Here is a 23,620-nt window from a genome sequence, read left to right as displayed (position 1 = left end):
ATTTTTAGCACCATGCTCTTTTTCACCTTCACTACATCAAGTATATTTTGGTTCTCAAAGTCAATCTTATTCTAAAAGCAGCAATTAAACAACCCTAAGGCGTGCTGGTTATATTTTGCTGCACCCCGAAGAGCACCTCAGCAGAGAGTTAAGGGCTGAGTCATTACGCATTCACGGCACTAAGTATTCTTCCACCTTCCCTCATTCAGTTTTACTTCTCTCCTTTATGCAAATATAATCTTCCATTCTGTTTCTGTCTCTGTGTCAAGTGCTGCTTCATTAATATTTGATGTGACTTAGGATAATGATGCACTTAAACTCTGTGTGTGCATGCTGTGTGTGTTTTTGTCGGTGTGTGCGTGCAGGTGTGGGTGGATTCGTGTTCGGTGGGAGAGAAGGGGAGGAGGTATGAGGGACTCCAGCAGTTCTACAGTTTAGAGTTACAAACTGTGCTGTGCTGGATTTAGGATGCACCACCAGAGGCCAGTAAGCAACAGAGTAATGTCAATGTGATTTGTGAAAACATGCATACAGATAATATGAGCACATGTACAACACAATGCATTATTAATGTAGCCTACTTGAAAGTATTTATACAACATATTACAGTCATCTATCATTGATTAGCTGCTTCCATTTCATAGCCAAGATGAACTGAGGCAGAGATTCAATGAGGTTTTACTTCACAGCCTTCCCATGGTTTCATTTTCATTTCCAAGCCAATATTACAGATGAATGATTTATTAGATGATGCTGTTATTCTCAAATCAAACTCTCGCTTCATTAGTTTGACTGTAATTTTGTTTGGCTTCACAAGAGTCCATTAAATGTTTATTGATGTAGACGCAGCAATGAAAGTAGACACTGTGATGAAAATGTCAGGTTTTAGTAAACACCTTTTTCTGTGTTAACACGAGAACAATATCAGTCATCATAGCAGGCCTTGTTTTACAGATTTAATGTGCCGTAACTCTCTACAAAGGCACCGCAGTCTAAAAAGGAATGGAGAGTTCTCTGTGTGTTTACCAAACAGGTTTGCACAAGGTAAACTCTGTTTATGTTTGGAGCAGGAGCATCTGGATGTGCGTCAGTCTGCAGATGGAGAAATATATTTCTTTGATCTAATTTTACTTAGTAGAACTTCAATATTACAGCTGGAACATTTAATGTCGTGCTGCATTGCTTCTGTTTGTGATTCTGCTCTTGACATGCAATCCATGTCTGGAATTTTAACATTTAAATAGCACGAGTCAAAGGACAACACAGAGCTGTGGTTCTCAACCTCAGGGTCGGGACCTCCGAGCGGGTCGCAGGATGATTTCCAGGGTTGCCAGATGGTTGCGGTGAATAAAGTGAAATATGGCACCAAGTAGCGAGGAGTTAGCGCCAGAGAGGAGCTGTCAGTGCTGTCTGCCCCTTAATGACATTCAACATAAGGGATAAGCACTCAATAATATGCAAAATACAGCTGCCTTCAAGAAATCTAACAGCCACCTCATTAATGTTTAAAACTACAAAGCAGCACTAAAATTACTATTACCAGCATAAACCACCATGTTCTGAACACTAACAAAAAGTAACATTTGCATTTTCTAACAAATTACTCAGTCCAGCAAGTCTAATGAGAAATTAGGCCCACATTTTAGACTGGAGAATATTTTTCACATTACATCACTGGTACCAGTGATATAATTTCGAATAGATTTATTGAGTGTCTTTGTGAGAGCCAGTGATATAACTTGCCTTAGAACAGAGTTGAGTGTGTTTGTGAGAATCGGTGACATAACTTGCCTTGGAATAGATTTTATTTAGTGTGTTTGTGAGAGTCAAAGTGCACATGCATGAACAGCTTTTTCATTTTGGTGCATTCATGCCACAGCCCTGTGCTTAACCAAGCTGCTGCAGTCAGTTTTGTTAGCTATTACATGGAACGACTACTATGGAGCAATGGTTTCTCAGAAAATGCATTCCTGCTCAAGGCTCAGGTCAACAGAGACTGGACAGGATAAATTAGAAAATTAAAATCAATAATCATTACCATTGAAATCAATTCTAAAACACACAGGCGGCCATTGTAACGAAGCTAAAACTGGGGTTATGTGTACTCTTTTGTGTGAAACAGATCTTTTTCACAGCAGTCAGTCTTTGCAGTAATCCAACATGCACAATAGCAGGCCCCCGACTCTGTTTGACCTGAATGGAATGGGACCTTAATTAGAAACACTGATAGCACCTGTATTTACTATTTCATGTCAAATTAGCTGCTGTGAAAAAGGTCCATTGTGAGGAGTCTGGCACCAGAATTTTGAATTAACTTAAATCTGGAAAGATTGTTTTATTTAAGTATGAATTGAGTGAGTAACAGTAATTTTAACAGAATGCCATGAAAGCATGAATGGGGGGTTTTGGGGGGACAGAAAGGGCCGGATCTTGATGATTCATGAAACAAGACTGAACAACTGTTTTGACATGCTTTTTTGATTGAAATTTAGATTACTATTCTTTATATATATATATATATATATATATATATATATATATATATATATATATATATATATATATATATATATATATATATATATATATATATATATATATATATATATATATACACTAACATTTCCACAGGTATAGGTGATACTAGTGGAGAATAAACCATGTTATGTGAATAGTCCAGGCCTGTGATAATGACTTCATACTTGTCTGTACTCATTCATCCATTCATTCATTCTCATTGGAGGAAATTATTTTACAGCCAGCTTTAACTGCATTTTGGTATTCACTGAGTGGTTAGTTGATTGTTACTGTTGGGGTTGAAAAGAGACATAAAGCTGCGTGTCATCTGTATGAAATAGAAAATATTATGTTTGTAGGTAATGCATCTTATTAGGGTGTAACAATATATTGATCTGAATCGATACATTTAGTCAGTGTTGAACGATCCAGAATGATCGATGCATAAACAAGGTTGTCATTTTTAATATACACCTTGATTTTGAAATTTGTATGGCATGTCTGTGTCACAAATGTTCAAAGAGTTCAGTCACTTTGTGATATCTGCAAATATTGTAAAGTTATCCAAAGAATGAAGAATGAAACTGATTTATACCCCTATGGACCTATAATGGTAATATCTACAAGGACAAGGAACGACCCCTGAGGTACTCCATAAAACAAAGATTCTGTAAAAGATCTGCAATCACAAATAAGTCCTATCTTGTAGACATGAAAAAAAAAAATAGTTTAACACAGTACCAGACTAGATTTTCATTTTTGCATTACACTTTTAGCTATGGCTAAATATTGCAGCAATGGCAGGTTTGCCATAACTGTGACAAAATTAAGTGCATATTTTGAATAATAATCACAGGTATCATAAAATTTTCTTCACTGTTCATACTATGGGAAATATTCAAATATTTAATCATGTAAAGTTTTGTTATGAGCGTGCACATCTACACAAGCACTCTGCGTATATGAAGGCTTTGCCACCTTAGTTACATCTTCACATATCTGATTTTTCATATTCTTTCAGTGATTCTTTGTGTATCTTCCTTTTCCATCTCTAAATCTAACTACCTTGATATAAAATTTATTTTCAGTTTCTCCTGCATGAAGAGATGATGGGATGTGTTTTTGACAGAATTTTAGTTTATCATATTTTCTAACAGATCCTGTTTCATAACCCTATCCCTATCCCTCACCAGTGCACTTCTCTAATGAAAACCTTGCGGAGCTGCACTCTCACCTTGTGCCTTTTCACATGCACACATGAACTAACTATTGCATGCAGTACGCACAAACGCACACACAAAGTAGGTCACCTTGATGTGTGACGCTGAGCTCAGCTGGTGTATCTGTGTGTGTTTGTGTGCATGTACTTTTGTGTATTGTGTTTTGTCCTTTGATGTTCCTCCCTGCGTCCTCATGGCCCCAGAGAGAGTCTAGTCATTAGAGTGGCTGTAAGTCACTTAGTCCAAACTCTAATTCAGTTGCAAGACCTGAAGTCAGATGCACTTACAGTCATGTTTGAATTCACGTTGATACATGTTGCACAATGCTGACAGAAGTGAGCATCCCCAGATACCGTAGAGATATCATATTGAGTGACAACATGATCGAGGGTTGTAATAAATAAGCATGCAGCTGTCATCGTGCAGACCCATGTGTGCATTTGCATAAAGGGCATGAGTCCAAAAATCTATCACCAGTGATAAACAGAGCGCTGCCCATGGAGTATTATTTCTATCTATGGACCGCCATGAGGATAAATGGTCACCCATGAACCGTACAAACAAACTGAGGAGTCCTTCAGCCTGAACATCCTTGAACACCACAGGGAAAGGATGAGACAAGGCCAATTCCACAACAGGGTATAGGATTTACGCACAGATAAAGACATGGACACACACACGGACTCCACTTGCACACAAACTAATCTGCCTCCGTCCAGCCACAGGGACACATTCTGTTTAATTGGGATTTTTCTCTAGCTGGTTGCATCTACCACTGTTGTCCCTCTAACCTGATTTAATGCTATATCTAATAAAATTATCACACTGTTTTAATTACAACTTAATGACTTGTTAAATTATCATTTAAAATGCATGCCTCTGGTGACTAACAGGGTTAATATGTTTTTCTATAACACAGTGTCCATTTGGATGAGTCAAGCAAGGACAACTTTCCTTTGAAGTACTTCATTGCCTTGAATGTGTCCTCTGCCCTCTTGGCTCACGAGGATGGCTCCACTCTGACAGTATTATGGCACACAGGACTAAATACAAAGAGACATCCACGCACTTACAGTAAACTGGTTGTTTTCAGTCTGGCTTCCAGCGCGTCTAACCTACACAGTCACAAGATACCACTCAAATCTTATTTAATTTACTTTCCCCATATTTTGGCCCTTTGAATTTAGTTTCCTGACTCGATTAAACTGAAAAGGTTTCATAAATGGAGCAATGAAAGCCAATCTGCTGAAACTGGCTCGCACAGACACAGCCTGTTTGTGTAGATAGGTACTTTTGTTTCCAAATGGAATTAACCACAAAGTGATGGGACCCTTACACACAAGTACAAATCTGCATTGGCAGGACAAAAACTCTTTAAAGTTAACATTAAAATGTCTAAAAATGCTAGACATATGTAATGCATTTTGTTGAGTTGTGTTCTATCATTGTCCTAAATGTTCAACAATATTCAAATGCAGATAAATCAGTCATTTATTTAAGGTAATGGTGGATTTTCTGCGAGCTGTTGCTAGCTAGTTGCTAGTTGCTTTACCTTCTGGGAAAAACACAGGATATGTTAAATATGTCAGGAGATGAGGAAGGAAGTCTGCACACACTAAACATAACATGAATAAAACTTCACGCAAGTCACGTCAGATAGATTTTCATCAGCTATGGTGGTTGTTTAAAAGTGAAAATAACAATTCCCATGACCCCACATTACTTCACAATATTGTCAAACTATGTCTTCTGTTATTGTTTTCATGTGAACGAGAATCCTAGCGGCATTTTTTCCATATCGTATTTTAAACCTTCGGTATAACTTAACAGTGAGCCTTCTCTTATAAGAGTAAACGGCTTGATTCCACCAGTTACATCTGAATTGCGTTACATCTGCGTTGCACTGTCTGTGTTGTGGTACATCTGCATTGTGTTACATCAGTGTAGCATTAAGTCAGTGTTACATTACGTCTATGTTACGTTACATTTGCATTGTGTTACTTCTGCGGCTGGATCTGATCGCTGCCATTTAACACAGTGCTTGTGACTAAACCAAAAGTGCTGCAGGGTGTCCCAGAAGAGGCCCTCTGCTCTGCTCCACTTCAAATGCACACTGCGTCTACTTTTGACGAATACCATGTGGGCCGGAGGTCAGACACAGAATCACAAGTCACACCAGTCAGTTTTCAAAATAAGAGACGCTGTGCAGACTCATTATCATAAACACATTAATTGTGTGGCCTACTCATCCACAGCAGGAGCACAAAAACAAAGGAAAGGGGACCAAATCACCAAAATTTGAAACTCTGCTTCTAAAATGCTGCTGGTGGGACCTGCACCCATGTGGTGGACAGATCAAAATCATGGTGCAGATGTGCAATGCCCAGCAGAATCAATGAATAAGTTATTAAATAGATTATAAACACTTCATAAATCAAACACTAGATAAAAGGAACAACACTGACCTATTGTTTGCCAAATTGTGGCCCACATTTATCTGCTTTGGCTTACTTTTTCAACTGCATCAGCAGCATTTATACCTGTCAGATTCATCAGATGTTTGATAATAAGTTACTAACATTTAACCACCATCAACATATCAAGTTTCACTGAGCGTATAAAATTAACATATCAAATTAACCTAAGGCTTGTTTACCTTGACATTTTCAGCATGCATATTGTGCCCTTTACAATGAGGCTCCCTTTGTCTGTTATAAATATTAGTAACTCATTAATAAGATGAATCAGTAGTAGGGCTAAGCAGTCAATAAATGATAAATGTGTTAATGTTTGCAACTTGATTAATAATCTAATTAGAAACCATTCATTAGGGATGCAACTATACCAAAAACATAAGGTACAGTAATACATGATAACAAGTCAATGATACAATATTTATAACGGTATTGAAAAACAAAGAAAAATGACAAGTTTAAAAAAAGTATTTTATTAAATATGAATCTAGTATTTTGTGTGAAATTCGTCTTCATTTTTAAATTAAAGCGCCTCTGCTGGGATTCTTTAAAGCTGCTACAAGGTTTTTTGTATTTTGTTGATTGTGGAGGCTCCTGTGGACAAACGTGGGAGTGTTTCCATCACAATAACCACAAAACGTAACGTCAAAAATAAAAGGATCTCTGCCTGTGAAAATGTAAAGCAAAGACAGTTTCATCTAATTTTGTGGACAAATGTCCTTCACTCAGACAGAGAAAGGGGAGGGGGTGTTTGTATTTGGCATGACCCGAGGAAAGGGTCGAGCCAAGCCACAAATGAAAACGCAGCCTGATGTATCGGACCAGGATGCGTTTGGCCCAACCCCAAACGAAACTACCGTGAAAGGAGACGGTGATGACGACAGCGCGTAAATCGGCAGCTGGAACCAAGAGGAGCTCTGGTTGCGCGGTTTGAACGGCGAACACGAGCGCTTGGCAGCACGGTACTGAAGTCTCCTCATCCAAGAGACCGGGGAAGCTTTGGTTAAAACGGAGAAGGATGTTGCTCCATGCCTCTCTCATCACCTCCACTGTCTGATTTCTTTCAGAGATGCCATCCTCACATTTTTTTTCCGGCGCGGTAAAACTTGTATGACATATTAAAAGTGCCAAAAGAGACGAAGAAGTCCCCCGAAAATGTCCACGACGCACAGTCTGAGCTCTCCGGCGCCCAACCAGAGCTACCTCTCCACGGCCACCTACGAGAAGACAGACCCCGCGGGGGTGGAGAGGCAAGTCCGCCTGCTGCTTTTCGGCTTGTGCGTAACCATCGCCGCTGCTACCTTGATCGGAGGTGTGTATTCGCTGCTGTCTCTCCTCCGGATGAGGAGAAAAACGTCACTGTGTCTCATAGTGGCGTCCATGTCGGTGGACGACTTGCTCAGTGTGGTCCCTCTGTCCCTGTTCATGCTCCTGCAGTGGGAGAAAGGAGGAGGTGGAGGGTCGGGCAGCTTGTGCACTTTATCTGGACTTCTCTACGTGTTCCAGGGGGTTTCCAGCAATATGAAGGCTTGTCTTATCGCAGCCTATACTTTTTATGTGACCAAGAGGTTTGGAGTGCTCCAGTCTGTCCGCCGGCCCATCAGGGTGATGTGGGCCATCGCCGGTGTGTGGGCGGTCAGCCTGGCCGTCAGCGTGTTACCTTTGTGCGGATGGGGCAGCTTCACGCCGGCCTCTCTCGGCTGCTTCCCAGAGAGCGACAGCTTTTATATCCTGCTGCTTTTCTCTTTATACTCCCTGTGTTTCTGCGGCTTGTTATTCTTCTTCATCCCGCTCACCTACCAGCTGCTGTGCTCCAGAGAGCCCCAGAGGACTTTACTGTACCCCAGCTACCTGGACATGGCGCGGGGGCTGAGCGGCTCTGCGCCCCTATGTGATCTCCAGTCGTTCTCCCGGGACAGCCTGAACAAAAGTTTCGGTGCCTACAACGAGCTGAGCCCGAGTTCGTGCGGGACGGAGCTCAGGGAGAAGGAGGACAGCTGTCTGTCCCCGGTGTCTCTCAACGGGCAGAGGAGAGCAGCTGCTGTCGAGGACACACCAGTGGTGTTTGCACAGAAGCGCTTCTCCATGATCCTGGCGGTTGTCCGAGTGATTTTATGGATGCCAATGATGGTGAGCAGCGTGATAAAAGCAAATTCTACAGCAGCTGAAGCCAAAAGCAACAGCGTGATAACTTTTAGAAAACGCCCTGCCAAACCACTCACTCTAATAGACTTGTTTTTTCAGAAAACACTTGACAGCTTACAGCTGAGTTATGTTTGTACTTCTTTCCTACTTGTTTCCAGATCTTTTAAAGCTTGTTTTACTGTTATTTAGTTGGAATGGTATGCCTTATTTTTGTACTGACAGAAGATGATGAAAATTCATGAAAGTACTGGAACAGTGATACTGTCACTATATTGGAACAACATCTCATCTGTTTTAAAAAAAAAAAAATAAGATTCCAAGATTGAGTCTTAAAATGAAATGAAGTAACCCAAACCTCCTATTAATCTCTAGATTAAGTTTTTTTTCTGTTATTATGGTGATTTAAGTAAAGCCTGACCTGTGTTAGATGTTGGGCCAGATTTAATGATTTTAGGGAGTAAAAACATTCGGATGTTGATATATCTCTCAGATGTGCCTATCAAACAGTGGGCACTGAAACAGTAAATAAATTGTAAAGAACACAAAAAGGATAAACTCTCACATAAATTGCTGCCCAGAAAACTAAAAAATAATCAAATGTAAATAAATACAATCTGCATCTGTTCTGTCAAAAAACAAACAAACTTTTCATATTGGCATATATCAGACAAAAACACAGATAAGGATATGGACAGCTATGACCAGTCGGCATTTTGTTAATTTTTAACAGAAGCAGTGGAACCGGTTTGTTTCGTTCACCCATGACTTCTGAACTAACTCATAAATTACTCTTTTGGTTGTGTATTTTTTTGATACACGGTTTAGAGATTATTATCCAAGACAAAACTGATAGTAGGATAAGAAAAAGACACACTAATAGCGACTGATATTTCAGTGCCATGGTTTGGGCCATAGATTCGAACTGTCACAAACCTCAGCCAGATCAATCAATTGATCGATAAGTCAAGCAGACCAGGCAAATACTGCAAGGGGGGTGGCACCCCCCCCCCCCTCATTCCCCCTCAAATCATCTACTGACTATAGCTCTGATAGACCAGTATCAGGCATTACTATCAGCCAACTGATATATCTGTCCGGCTCAAGATTTAATTCTTGATGTGGAATATACAATAAGCAGAACCTGGTTGTTTGGGTCAACCAAAGTTGTCTTGAGTTGTCAAATAAGCGTCAGCAAAATGCTGAGCAGCCAACTAGAAGCTCATGTTTGGACCTCTATAATATGGCGCGAGATTGCTGCACAGTTTAATGCCAAGCCGTCCAAATCAAACCACCATTTCTGTTGTAGTGAGCTGTAAGAGTTTATTATGAGGACAAAAGTAACAGAATGTGGGATCTTCAGTCAGAATAAGTCTATTATTGTATTAAAACCCTTTTCTGTGATGAAGAAAACACAAACTATTAAACTATTAACTATTAAACTATTCTTCCTTTAGCAAGCACTGAATGTCCCTTGAGGTGACTTTGGGTATTTTACAGGATATATTCAATTCATTCTTAATCTGTTATCTTTAAAGGTTTGAAACCACTCAGACATCTCATCATGGTTTGTGGCCCCATTAAATTAGTTAAATGCTGATATTTAAGAAAAAAAAAAGCAAACAGTGTCATTAACATTCCCTAAAGGCCCTGAGAACAGTTGGCAGGTTTAGTCAACACCTAAAGGGCAGCATTCATTGCGTTGCCTTGTAAAATACTGTACATGATTACCACACAGTGAGTCCTGCTGTTACCACATTTGTTCCTGCTCAAACAAAAGGAAAAAAAAATGAATTTCAGATGATAAATGCTGTGCAGCCAGCTGACAATGATAGGCAAACAGAATTGGCATTCCAAACCGAACAAAAGCACTGGATATGATTGAAACAGAAAATGGCGAAATTTCACTGATCTGAATTACAACAAATAAGGTTTCTTTCTGTGGATATGATTTTTTCTTTCTTTTGGGATGTTTTGTCTAAGATGATTTCTATTTATATATTTATTATTATCTGTATTTGCATTAACTGGTATATAATTTTCTAGAAGCTGGAACTTCGATGAACCTGTTGCTGGGCTATAATGGCTGAGTCATAAAAACACTATTTACAAAGGAACATTTTAATTTCTAAAAAGCAGTGGGAATATGTGAATTTATTTTTAATTTAGTACACTGGTACACAGTACAATCGTGTTCTGTTCTCTCTTCATTTTGCATTTCGATTTAAACTGCACAGATTTGAATAACAAAAAAAAAAAAAAAAGAAAATGAAAAGTAAAAAAGACCAGTATGGGTGAAGGATCTTTGTAATTTCTTTCCATTCATGCGTCTCCTTCCCCCCACTTCCTCATGCATATTGAATCACTGACTCCTCAGTGAATTAATTTCCCCTTCCCCTTCATTCACAGACTCTGGTGCTGGTGCGGCACGCACTGAATGCACGCAGCACATCCCTGGAGACTCTCAGCTTCTTTCTCACTCTGCTCGCCCCTGCGGTCACTCCGTTATTCGTGCTGTCTGAGCGCTGGATCCATATGCCATGTGGCTGCTTCATTAACTGCAAACGGGATCCGACACAGGAACCCTCAGGTAAACAAAGACGTTATAGAAATTTTCCAAAAATGCACCATCAAGTCTCTACATAATGAACCACTGAACAAGTTTATAATAATGCACAGTGAGCTGGTCTTTATGACGAAATAAACCCTGACAGGTATTTTTTTACGTATATTCACCATAATGACCTGCTCACTGTACATTAGCTCGCTATTTTGACACAAAATGTTAATTTAAAAATGTTTTTTATTAAATTAAAAATTGTTTTATTGATTTAAAAATTATTGATTACTCTTTAAGAATCTATGATCAGAAATGCATCCATAGCAACGGTCTGAAGAAGGGAATCCTAGATTTGTGAAACACTTGTGAGATTTGTACTAGTCCTGCCCTAATGTGCTGTGATTGGCTACTGCTACGGTGCTGTGATTGGAAAGTACTTGTTGCCTTGATAACATGTCCTTGTGATTTCCACAAAGCCTTTCTAACATCGTTAAGTGCTATTTTAATCATAACCCATGATCTTTTCCTAATCCTGCCCAGGTACTTTTTGTTCCCGAAGCTAGTTTTCTTGCCTAAACCTAATAAAACTGTGACTGATAACTGAAAAAAAATCTTTAAAAAATGAAATAGTAAGACAGTTAAGTCTAAAAAAAAAGGACAGGTAGCACTGCTGTGCTGAATTAAGTGTGTATGCACCTGATTTTTGCAAATCTAGGATTTCCTTGCAGACACGACCATTAGAATGCCATAATTTACCAATTAGAATTGAGTATTTAACAAATCTGTATAATAAATGTGATATAGAGAGTCCTTTGTTTTTTTTTATGTTTCTTTTTTGCATGATACAATCATTTTCAAATACTTTTTTCACAGTGATGAAAAGAAGATTTGAGTTCAGCCTTTCCTTCCAGCAAGGCTATGGAGTGTACAAGTTATCACATGCAACCATGTCTCATAACAGTCCTCCCCTCGAGAAGCCTGCCTATCACAGCCTCTTTAACTGTGACTTCCCTAATACCCACCTCGATGCACTAGAAAGTGGCGGGCTTCCCAACCTGGGGCCTGTTTTTGATTTCAGCACCACCTGTCCCGTGGACAGCTCCTCTCACGCAGACCTTCTGTTGGAAGCCGTGGCTGGTGGAGGAGAAGCGCTGGCTGATTGTCCTTCGCTCCCTCATGAGAACCACGGAGACGATGGTGACTTCCGTTGCGTTCCCTCACTGCCCTCTCATAATCACCGCGAGCAGGACCACAATCTCACCGACACATCGTCTGTGTTCGAGGGGACAGAGAGGAGGCTGTCACATGAGGAGTGTCGCAAAATCGAGCTCACAGACTGGGAGTGGTGCAGGAGTAAATCAGAGAGAACACCCAGACAGGTACCTCACTGGTTTATTAGCCTGATGTCGAGTCATTAAATTAAGTAATTTGTAACTGTCATTCTGTGGTTTATGGCTGGCATTAATTGATTTTCCACACTCAAACTCTATTGCTTTGCCTAAACTAGTCAAACAACTGCTACATTTACATTCACCATATGGTGATTTACTCTAGAGATGATCATTTAGGCGTGATTAGTATCCAAGGACCATAAAATGGATGGATTTTCAAACAGACATTTTGTTTGAGAGGAAATTAAGTGCTGTGTTATTGCAGTGCACCTGGTAAGCACAGCTGGTGGACTAGGATGAAGTTTTTCTCTGGCCAGACTTGAAATAAGATTTGTGCATATTGTGTGTAATGTGTGGTTGGTTTTTTTTCAACTGTCTGAATGTCTGTCTGACTTTCTGTTTGTTGGTCTGTGTCGCTCGCTGTGGGTTTTTTTCTGCGTCTGTGACTTTGGCTCTTTAGAATCAAGCTGACAGACTGGGAGCTGTGCATGTGATTTAGATAAAATGTTTAAAATCCCCTCTCCCTTAGCCTCTATCCTCTCCTCTGCTCTCTCTGCATGTCTTGATTCGTGCTAAGCCTCAATGGATCCTGATTAATGGAGCAATTGATCAAGATACTATCAGCAGCCATTGAATTTTAGTAACAAATGTCAGCCTGTCTCTCAAAAACAAATTTTCATTCAGTGCTGCTCCAGTCCACAGACCTTCTAAAAATCAGTCCAGCTCTCAAGGCTCAGTTCCATTCATTGATTTAGTCTTGAGGTTTTTGGGGGGGTTTAAAGGTGGTGTTTACAGTTTCAGGATCAGAATTAATGAGATTTATCCACTGAAGGCTGGCTTGTGTGTGTGTTTTTGTGCATAGCAGTGAGTGGCATTGAGCAGCATTTTGGTTCAAAATGAAAAATTCAACAAAATCCATTTCTGAGTCATATTTTTGTCCAAGTTAAATCAAACACTTAAATGCACAGTACGTAAATTATGCCTCTAGGGGTCGCTCTCACATTTAAACAATAACAAAAGACACAGTTTGTAGTTAGACGTGAATCGGGCTGTGTATTGGCAAGAATCTGGCAATATGATATGTATCACGATACAGGTGTTACGATTCAGTATATAATGATATATTGCGATACTGGAAGCAAGGTGAAATATTGCTATTTTTTTAAAATCTTATTATAGGAAAACCGTCATACTAGAAAGAACACACCACCGTATAAATAAAATCTGAGTGGCAAACAACAACAGCAATTGTTTTCAAGACAGAAAAAAATGGATAAATAAATACAGAATACATTCAGTGTTGATTTATCATTATAGATTTAGATTTATTGATAATTATTCCTAAGTGGGGAGTGGGAGTTGTTCTCTTTACTGTTAAACAACCTACATCGCTGATGGAAATCTGACATTCATTTATTTATTATTTATTTATTCACATGACTACATTTAGTCATGTTTGCAGTCTTTCTTCCTCACTCTTTGGCGTATCCACCCCTAGTACTCATAGTTTTCCCAGAAGTTATAGCGACTAGCACCTAGCTTGCAACGGCTCGCAGGAAACACACAATTATCTTGTGCGTCTGCCGGGACCCAGAGTTGTGCTCATAAATGCCTTATTTGCTCAGTCACTCAATAGTTTCTCTTTCAATTAGATGCAAATTCAAAGAGCACTGAGTATAAACAATGCAGCTCAAGACAGTTTGCTAAAGGCACACGAACCACTAATCCATTTTTAATCCATTTCTTTCTCGGTGGGTGACATCCTGTGCTCTTGTAATACCAAAAGCTTAATTCTCTCTGTGTGTTGTTGGACCCAATTGAATTGTTAAACAAGGACAAAACAGTGGAGGCTTAATGATTAATGTATCCTGGCCTTAGCGATACCAGACACAGATGAGGGAACAGCCTCACTCTGTTCCAGAACAGCCCCGGGCATTATACCTTTGAAACTGACAGCGCAGTAAATGTGACTTTTAGAGCGATAACACTGCGAGCTTGTTTTAAACTCACCAAACTAACTGAGACATGAACAGATGCGGAGAAGCATGTGTGCATACATGTGCGCACACGAACAAACACATGCACACACTGAATCTCTGTCTCTCTTCCTCTCTGTGTCTGCTCTACTTATAAGACTGAAATGTTTTGGTTTGAAAATCACCAGAGGGTGGAAAATCCATGGAGCATGCATCTACGGCTCGGCTTTGCCACTCACTTTGCATCATGTATAAGTCTGAGATGCTCACTGCTGGCTTGTGTGTGTGTGTGTGTTTGTGTGTGTTTGTGTCCTACTTCTCAGTTTCTTAATAGAAAACTCTGTATGTCATGCTCCCTTAGGTTTTATTCATTGATTGGGGTCAGCATGTGCAAGCATATGCAGTGCAAGTACAATAACAGCATATATGAGCAGTCCTACACTGCATACAAACAAACAGCAAAGAGAAAAATAACAAAACAGAGCTACACAGATCCAGCAACTTTCCACCTTTGCACACGCAGTAAGACAAAAATTGCTCACAGACACATACAGTACATAGATATATATGCTATATATACTGTACACATAAAGCCAAACAACAGATGAAGGCTAAGTCTAAATGATTTGTGATTTATAGCATTTCCTGCCTGTGTTTTGTTCCTCGTTAGCTGACTAGATGTCATTACCCAGCATCTGTTCTGCTTAGTGTCAGCCCCTCCGGCCTTCAGCATCCACAGGGAGAGGTGGAATTAGAGCTTAAAGACATCTTTACCCTCTCTGTGACTTTATACTCTCTGTTAGCAAGCACAGAGCTGGGGGGGGGGGGTTGCATTCACAAACCCACTCCCAGAGGGGAAATGGAGATGTAATGTGCATTCAGATGTATGGCACTGAAATCAGTTCACCCTTCCGAGAACACATCTGAAACAGTAAATAAATGTTGCTCTTATCAATGAAGCTACAAGGTGGAGAACGAGAAAAGTAGAGATGTTGAAATGACAAGAAAAAACAAAACCAGAATCAATATACTGCTAATCTGCCAGAGTCTGTAGGCATCAATAACAGATGCCCTACATTGCTGTTGCGAATGGTAAAATATGTGGAATATCTTAACAACTTAAAGCAGTGTAAAGAAAATCCATAGATGTGTTCCTAATCACAGTATACATGTTAAAAAATTATTACAGAAAATGTGAAGTATGTAGTACTGAATTGTGGAATTAGTGTTCTGTGTTTAGGATTTGGGCAGACCTAAAATCATGGCTCAATTATGCCCTGCAACCATAATTCCCCTTACACTATATGAACTAGAGCACATTAGAATTTAACATTTGCAGAGTAAGTGATAAAAAAAAAAAAAACAGTTCTTTTCAGTAACCTGGTCCACTTCATTCAATCACCGCAAGAGACAAATGAACTGACTATATTACCAGTTATACTTTAAAGGTATAATATGTAACATTTCTGCATTAAAATGACTAATAACACTAGACCTGTACTACTATTTGTTTAGTTGTGCATTTACATTATCCTAATTTTGTTCAGCAATGGTCAAACCCAGAGATATCCATAATTTATTCAAAGTAACAGTGTGTTTCCTACTAGCTGCTAGGAGCTATAACTCCCAGGCTTGGATAGGCTCTGCTAGGCAGAAAAGAAGTCAGCAAGTGTGACTAAATGTAACATGGAAAAACTTTAGTACATTACATAGTCCACGAACAAGATTTCTGCCCAAGTCAGGGCAGATAGATTTTCATCTGCAGTGGTGGTTGTTTAACAATGAGGACAACAACTCCCATAATGCCATGCTACTTCACAACATCAATAGGAATATATTCCTATTATGGAAACTTTGTCTTTTCTTCTCACATATTGTTGCTTTAACTGATGTGTTAGAATAGAGGCACAAAAAGAGTCTACAGCCATGCAGCTCTGTAGAATGTAGCCGATTTGTGCACAGCAGTGCTTTGAACTAAATTTAGCATGCTAACATGCTCACAATGGCAGTGATAATATGCTGATGTTTTGCAGTTATAATGTTTACCATGTTCATCATCTTTGTTTAGTGCATTCGCATGTTAACATTTGGTAATTACCAAATATCATTAGTTTCACGCAAATCAAATCTTTGACCGAATGATGGCACTAGATCAGGAGTTCTAACCCGACCTTTTGTAACTCAAGTCCACTTCTGATTAGTCAAAAATCCTTACATACCCAAATAAATGAGACAAAAAGAAAACATAAGCTCCTCTGTGACCATAAAGGGTTTTTTGCACAGAGCTACAGGAGCAGCAGCCATATACAGTTGCTATAGCCTTTAAAGTGGCCTTGAGTTGTTAATGTTAAGATGACCTTCTGTTGCGCCTGGAGCCCGTCCCTTTTCCTGACAAAGTATTCATTTGGCTTCCCAACACATTCCGGGTGCTTTGTGTGTACCGTCTCTGGAGCATTGATGGTTTTAGCACCTTATTTGACAGGATTTCACCACATTCAGCACACAGTGTTGTCAGCTCAACATCACTGTCTGCCATATTCCTTTACTGGCTCAGGATCATCTCCCTCACCACTCTTAAGTTCCCAAAACCGATCTATTTTGTGTCACTGCATCACAGGGAACGTTAGCTAGCTGAAGATTTGTCGTGATTGGTGTAGTGAATTATGCATTTTAATTTGACATTTCTTTATCTATGTGAATAATTGAGTACATTTTGATGTAGTACTACTAGTAGTGGCACTCTGAGGCCAACTAGTGACATAAAAAGATGTAGCAACGAAAAAAAATGTAAAAGACATAAGATGAAATTTATGTAACATGTAACAAGACATAACAAGATTAAAGGGGGTCATGAAAGTAACCAAAAAGAGATTTTGTTTTGTTTTGTTTTTTGAACAATTATTTATTTGTTTTTAGAATGTTCAACAGTACATAGTACAAAGCCTATGTGAATAATAATAATGATGATAATAACTACCCAACCAAAGTTATAAACAGAAGCAAACAAAAAGAATAAAATAAATAATAGAATAAACAAATTGTGCTCTTATGTAAACAACATGGTAATTAAAGAACTAACAAAAAACAAATATAGGGCACAAACATTAAAGCACCAGTTCATTTTCATTACAGTTCAAACCCACTGGGCAATATTAGATTAAATAAGGGAAAATGAACAGCAAGCAACACATCAACCCATCTATTATAACGCTATCTATTAGAAAAAATAAATTAATCAAAGATTTGACACAAAATCTCAATTATTCATTTCACTGTGTGTTATGGCCAAAGAGCCAAAAGGCAGGGCAAAACTGAGGAGGTTTCTCAAGCAAATTTACTAATGTGTCAGCTACATATACCCAAAGACATTTCACACTTACATAGTCCCAAAACAAAGGTTTCTTTTTTGAGAGTGGGAGCACCTGTCACAAAGACCACTATCAGTAAGTTTCAATTTAAATCTACTTTCAGGTGTAAAGTAGACTCTATGTACAAAAGTGAATCAGCTGATGAGCAGGATTCTTGGAAGAGGTGAAAATGTTGTTCCATATCTTAGACCAGTTCAAGTCAAAGCCAATTCCTTCCAGATCTCTATCCCAAACTAATGTAACAGGTAGGGGATTAATGTTGTGTTTTGATCATGTATCATAGAAAAAGGATACCAAGCCAGATCTTGAAGGAGAATGAAAAAGTCTAACAATGGGTGGGTAACTAAGAGAGAGTCCCAAGGTAGTCCATAACTTTTTAGAACGGTGTGAAGTCTAAGAAAAAAAGAACCACAAGGAGCCTGATAGAGAATAAAGCCTTGTGGGGTGAAAATGTCAAGGAGAACATACAGACCCTGGTTGGACAGTCAAAGGGAAGTCGTTGTTTCATATATGACTGAAATCATGAAATGTACAGCTACTGTGCTGTATAGAGTTGAGTAAAAATCTTCCTCTCGGGAACATGGATGTCTGTACAAAATTTTACAGCAATCCATTTAAAGGTTGTTGAGATATTTCTGTCCGAACCAAAGTAGTCAGTCAGCCCACAGACATTGGGATCTATAAAGCCATGTTGCTAAAGCAATACTGTAAAACCAATGCACGATGAAAATGTTTGCATTTATGACATTCAGATTTAAATATTGTATGTCAAAGTAATTTAGAGAATTGCATGTAATAAAAACAAGTATGTCATGTGGATATACCCGAACCACGCACACACACACACACACACACACACACTCACACATGCACCCACCCATCATTGCACTTCCCACATTGGTGGGTTCTGAGCATTACTTGAATTACTTGACAAAGTGTTTTCAGCTCAACATCACGGTCTCTCTCCCTTCCTCTGTGCATCCCTCTTTTCACATTGAAGCAAAGACAATAACAGATACAAAAAACAGACAGAGTCAGGGAGGACAAGAGATTGACGTCCTCTTTGTTTCTGTTGTGCGTCATAGTCACAATCAGATCATTACATTGAACTAATCTAAATAATTTAGAGGGTTTAATGAGACCTGCCACAGTCTCCCTACTGTTGCACAGCAAGATGCTTCTCCTTTCCCCTCACAACAATTTATGCTTTCTCAAACACATCATGCTGACAGGGGTTCACTTTGATGTACTGTGTGGTGAATTCATCTCTATTAAAGCAATATCAAAATATGACTGGAAAACATGAAATGTAATTAAAAATGTGAGCAATACAAATGAGCTCAGTAATTGAAAAAAGATGACGGACTGATATGAACCCAAGAGAAATTTGATTGATGTTGAAATTATATGATTCAGATTAGTTAAAAATTCTGATAACAGCTAAATAGTTTATGGGTCATGCTTCATTCTTTTTCATGTGAGGGCTTGGACATGTAAGCCTCATTAATTTTGGATAGAAATGGTTTGTCAACACATTCATCTCTCTGTCCCGCTGACATCGTGGACACAATCTGAGCTCAATTAGTTTGAACGAAGGGAATACGATGCAAGTGGACCTTGTGAGCTTTGAACTTCTTGCCAATAACATGATGAACAGCCAAGATGGAATTTAGTAATATCTATAATGGCATTCTCATAAGTAATAAACCAAGTTTATATACAAATAAAAATGTTCTTTTTCTTTGGTTTTTTTTGTGCAGCGGTCATCAGGTGGTCTGTCAATCCCGCTATGCGCCTTTCAGGGCACGGTATCTCTGCAAGCACCCACAGGGAAAACCCTCTCTCTCTCCACCTATGAAGTCAGCAGTGACGGCCTCAAAATCTCCCCCAACAATGCCAAGAAGGTAATCACTCTCAGAGCGGTCTCTTCTTTTATGTTTGAGCAATTTATAAAATGCATTGTTTTACATCTTAGGAGAAATGCGGAAAGCTCTCTTGCTCAGAGTGAGATGAAAAGATTGATATCACTCTCAGAACCTTGCATTAAACATGAAGTTGGAGCCAGGAGGCAGTTCCGCTAACTGGTCTTAAAAAGCTTAGAATTTGGTGAAAAATCTTAGTGAGCTTTAGAGATGCTGCTAGGTAGATTTTTGAACTTTGGATAGAGCCAGGATAGCTCTTTCCCTCTGCTTCCATTCTTTATGCTAAGCTAAGTTAATCTCCTCCCGGCTGTTGCTTCACCTTTAGCACACAGATATGGGAGTTGCATCAATCCTCTGATCTAAGGGAGCTTTCACACCATCATGTGGCAACCACCCCTACAACGGTGTTCAGTGTTCCACTGAAAAGGAACGCATTTTTAAAAGTGGTTGCTGCCAGTTGCTGCTATGACAGGCAGGTACTTCAGTGAATGTCATAGCATTGATACAACTCATCCAAAACATCCAACATGTATACTGGCTTGGAAAAATCTGTCCCCAGTAAAGTGGGCTTCAAACATTGGTTCCACAAGCAGAATGTATTGTTCTTCCTTGTTGTGGTTAGTGTCATGTTGTACAGCTCTGGGTATTCAGACACCAGCATTATCAGCTCCTCAGTGTTCGCTTCTTTCCCGTGATGCTCACCCCCTTCTATTTGATTGGCCAAAGCCAGGCGGCAACTTACAGAAGTTCGGCAGCATGTTTACGTGGGTGGCAACCACTTCTTGCTCCCATAGTCAAAACCGCTTCCCCGCTGCTGCCTTCCCCTTACTGAATTGACTGGAGCTGCTGAGTTACAGTGCATAAGCATATTTCCTCAAACTATTCCTTTAAAGGTCCACTGTGTAAGATTTGTGGGCATCTATTGGCAGAATATGGCATAAATATAATATAATATACATAACTACATTTTCATTTGTGTGTAACAACCTGAAAATAAGAAATACCTTACCTAGGAATTAACCTGTTTCTAGTGGTTTCACAGCCACTCTAGGTTCTCCTTCATGCTTGGGATGGGAGAGGAAGAAGAGGTGTTTGCAATCTGTAACCTCACTGCTATGACACCAAATCCTACACACTGGTCCTTTAACAACTGTACCATAACAATTGCTATCAAAACTGTAACTTTAGATGTTTAGTCAGCTGTACTTAATTTGTTTTTAATTTTCCCATTGAGATCTATGAGGAAAGATTAGTGTAAGATAAACTGGAATTAGTTTGAAGTAGAGAGAAATTAATTAGCCTTATAACAAATCCGTGGGATAATTTTGTTTGGAATATAAGTAAAATAAGTATATGTATTATAAACTGTTTCTCAAGATGAAATAGACATGAATGTTCCCTGCGGATCTAATGGATTCAGAAAGAAATGTATTTAATGTTGAATTATATTATTTATGAATGACTAAACAAACCTCTGTCTGCCTTAAAGGTGGAAGTCTATCGCTCCAAATCAGTTGGTCATGAGCCCAGTGCAGATGACCCGGCCTCAGGAGGCCAGGCTGGAGACGTGAATGTCAGCAGTGTAGGGATGGGTATGGAGATCGGAATGGGGATGGGTATAGGAGCCGGCGTGGCGGACACCAATGTCAAGATCCACCTCGAGGTTCTGGAGATCTGTGACAACGAGGAGGCCATGGACAGTGTCTCCATCATCTCCAACATCAGCCAGTCCTCCACCCATGCCCGCTCGCCCTCGCTGCGTTACTCGCGAAGGGAGAACCGCTTCGTCTCCTGCGACCTGGGCGAGACAGCTTCCTACTCTCTGCTCATCCCCAGCAGCGGCAACCCAGAGGCGGAGACCATCAATATCACTATACCTGACACTGTGGAGGCTCACCGGCAGAACAGCCGGCGGCAGACACAGGAGAGCTCAGGGTATCGTGAGGAGATACAGCTGCTCAATGAGGCCTACAGAAAGCAAGCCGGGGAGAGGGAGGAGTGACATGGGATAACAAGAAGGCGTCTCTCAGGAGGAGGTTGAAAGAGCATCTCTGACAGCAAAAGATGAAAGACAAATTTCCTAATCATTCCACATTTACGTCTTTCTGATCACCACTCTAAGAGAACTGACAGGTGACCTAAATAGAGACTTATCTTAAGGCTGTTATAATAGTCTGTTTGCCTACTCTTGTACTTCCTCTTCAGAGTGTCATGAGAGCACATGCATCACCTGTCTGTAGAATACATAGAGATAGATTAGTCTGTAAAGGAGGATAGTAGAGAGGGCAGCACTTTATTTGAAGGGGTGTGCATGAGACTGTCATTACACTGTCATACCCATGCCATGATACCTGTCATGAACATGAAGGAGTCTTAATTAATGTTGATGAATGTTGTCAATAAGTGTCATTTGATCAATTTTTAATGCAACATTGACATTTCTTGAGATGTCTTTGTCATGACAACTTGACATTATCAAACATAAAGAAAATGTTTAGCTTAATCTTTTCACATTACATTAAACTGCCATATGTGGTTGTTTTCTGGCTGCAATAAGAGTATGAGTATGAGTGTGTCATGATTTTCCTGAAGCTCAAGTAAAGTGGTACATTTTGGTGTTGTCATAAAGCCAACTGGATGGTGTCAGTAGGTTTCATTATACTGTGAGCTGCTTTTGTAACAGTGTCATGAATAATTCCCTGGACTTCAACGGAAGTGGTATCATTTGAACTTATTATAAAGATGTCATTAAATGTTGTAAGGCCAGTTTTATGACAGAGTACAGTGCCAAGGTGATTTAGCTTAGAGTTACCCGATGGATAGACATTGGTTAGCTATTTAACTTGCTAACTAGCTATTTAGGCAACAGGCTAACTGCTGTTATCTGTAGCTAGCATTAATTAGTTTGTTCAGTTAGCTGTGGAATTAGCTGACTCATCCACTGAGCGTCAGGAGCCAACCAGTAAGAAAACCACATTGATACTGTTTCCACTGTCATTAAAAGTGGCCACCATTGTCTTGGAGGCTGGGTTCACTGAGATACCCCAGTCTGGCCAGAGTCAACTTGCTAGCTTTAAGTTTGATTATAATGTCAAGTTGTCATGCCGAAGAAATATTTGTCTTGTTTAATGTCAAGCGGCTGAAGGAATTATTGGCTTGATTTCTGTCAAGTTGTCATAACAAAGACATGTCAAATGCAAAGTTGACACTTAATGACAACAGTCATAAACATTCATAAAGACTCTTTAATGTTCATTACAGGCGTCATGACATGGATATGACATTGCAATGACAGTCGTACGTACTCACCTTCAAATGGAGAGATAGAGAGAGAGCCAAGTGAAGAGGAGGGGGAGGGGAGGAGAGAGACACAGTATTCTAGCAGAGCATCTGTATTCCATACAAGACTTTGACCATATGGCAGCCTGTCATCATCAAATAGATACAGCAAGACAGAAATTCACTTCGACATAGAAAAGGAGGGCCAACGTCTGGTCACGTGTCTGATATGAAGCTGCTCCTACGTAGACTACGTCACCAGTGACTCAGCTGTGAGGGGAGGGGTCACCTGACCCATGTGTCTGACTCATCCCAGTGTGCGTTGTTGTGCATTTTAGTGTGTAAGAAGTAGTCTTTCCCATAAGGATGAGAGTATGAGAGTAATGATTTGTGATGTCAGCCACCAAGATGTATTCATTCATGTTTCCCTTGTACAAAAGTGTTTTTTCTGCTTATATTTCTTTTACTGTAATTACAGTATGTTTTCATTTTGCGTCCAGCTGCCGTGTCCATCGTGAATTACACAATTATAAAGAGATCGCTATCTGTGCTGAAAAATCTAAAACAGGTGGAGAGAAAAAGTGAAGCAGAAGTGAGCATTTGAGGGAGAGTGCAAGAGATTATTGAAGAAGAGTTTGAGGGGATACTTATGCAGAGCAGTTTCCTGCCTTGCGCACATTCAGTGCAATTTAAATGAGTGACGGTGTGCATATTTTACTACCAGTACAGGCAGCATATGAATGTACATTCCAGAGCCACTTTGGGGGATCA

At 39.7% G+C, this 23,620-nt stretch overlaps 1 protein-coding gene across 1 annotated transcript; it reads left to right on the top strand.

The window, feature by feature from the left end:
• Positions 1-6,774: 6,774 nt before the first annotated feature.
• LOC146328804 (putative G-protein coupled receptor 149) lies at positions 6,775-21,872 on the top strand. Its single transcript, XM_084716504.1, has 5 exons — positions 6,775-8,341; positions 10,763-10,943; positions 11,787-12,292; positions 19,409-19,552; positions 21,060-21,872. Exons 1-5 carry the CDS (start codon positions 7,367-7,369, stop codon positions 21,570-21,572), a joined length of 2,319 nt encoding a protein of 772 aa, XP_084572630.1. The 5' UTR covers positions 6,775-7,366; the 3' UTR covers positions 21,573-21,872.
• The last annotated feature ends 1,748 nt before the right edge of the window (positions 21,873-23,620 follow it).

The sequence above is a fragment of the Lutjanus erythropterus genome, chromosome 4 (assembly GCF_056507025.1).
Source record: "Lutjanus erythropterus isolate fLutEry1 chromosome 4, fLutEry1.hap2, whole genome shotgun sequence".
Lineage (NCBI taxonomy): Eukaryota > Metazoa > Chordata > Actinopteri > Lutjaniformes > Lutjanidae > Lutjanus > Lutjanus erythropterus.
Note: the sequence above shows the minus strand (reverse complement) of the source record. Positions and strands in the feature narration are given on the sequence as shown.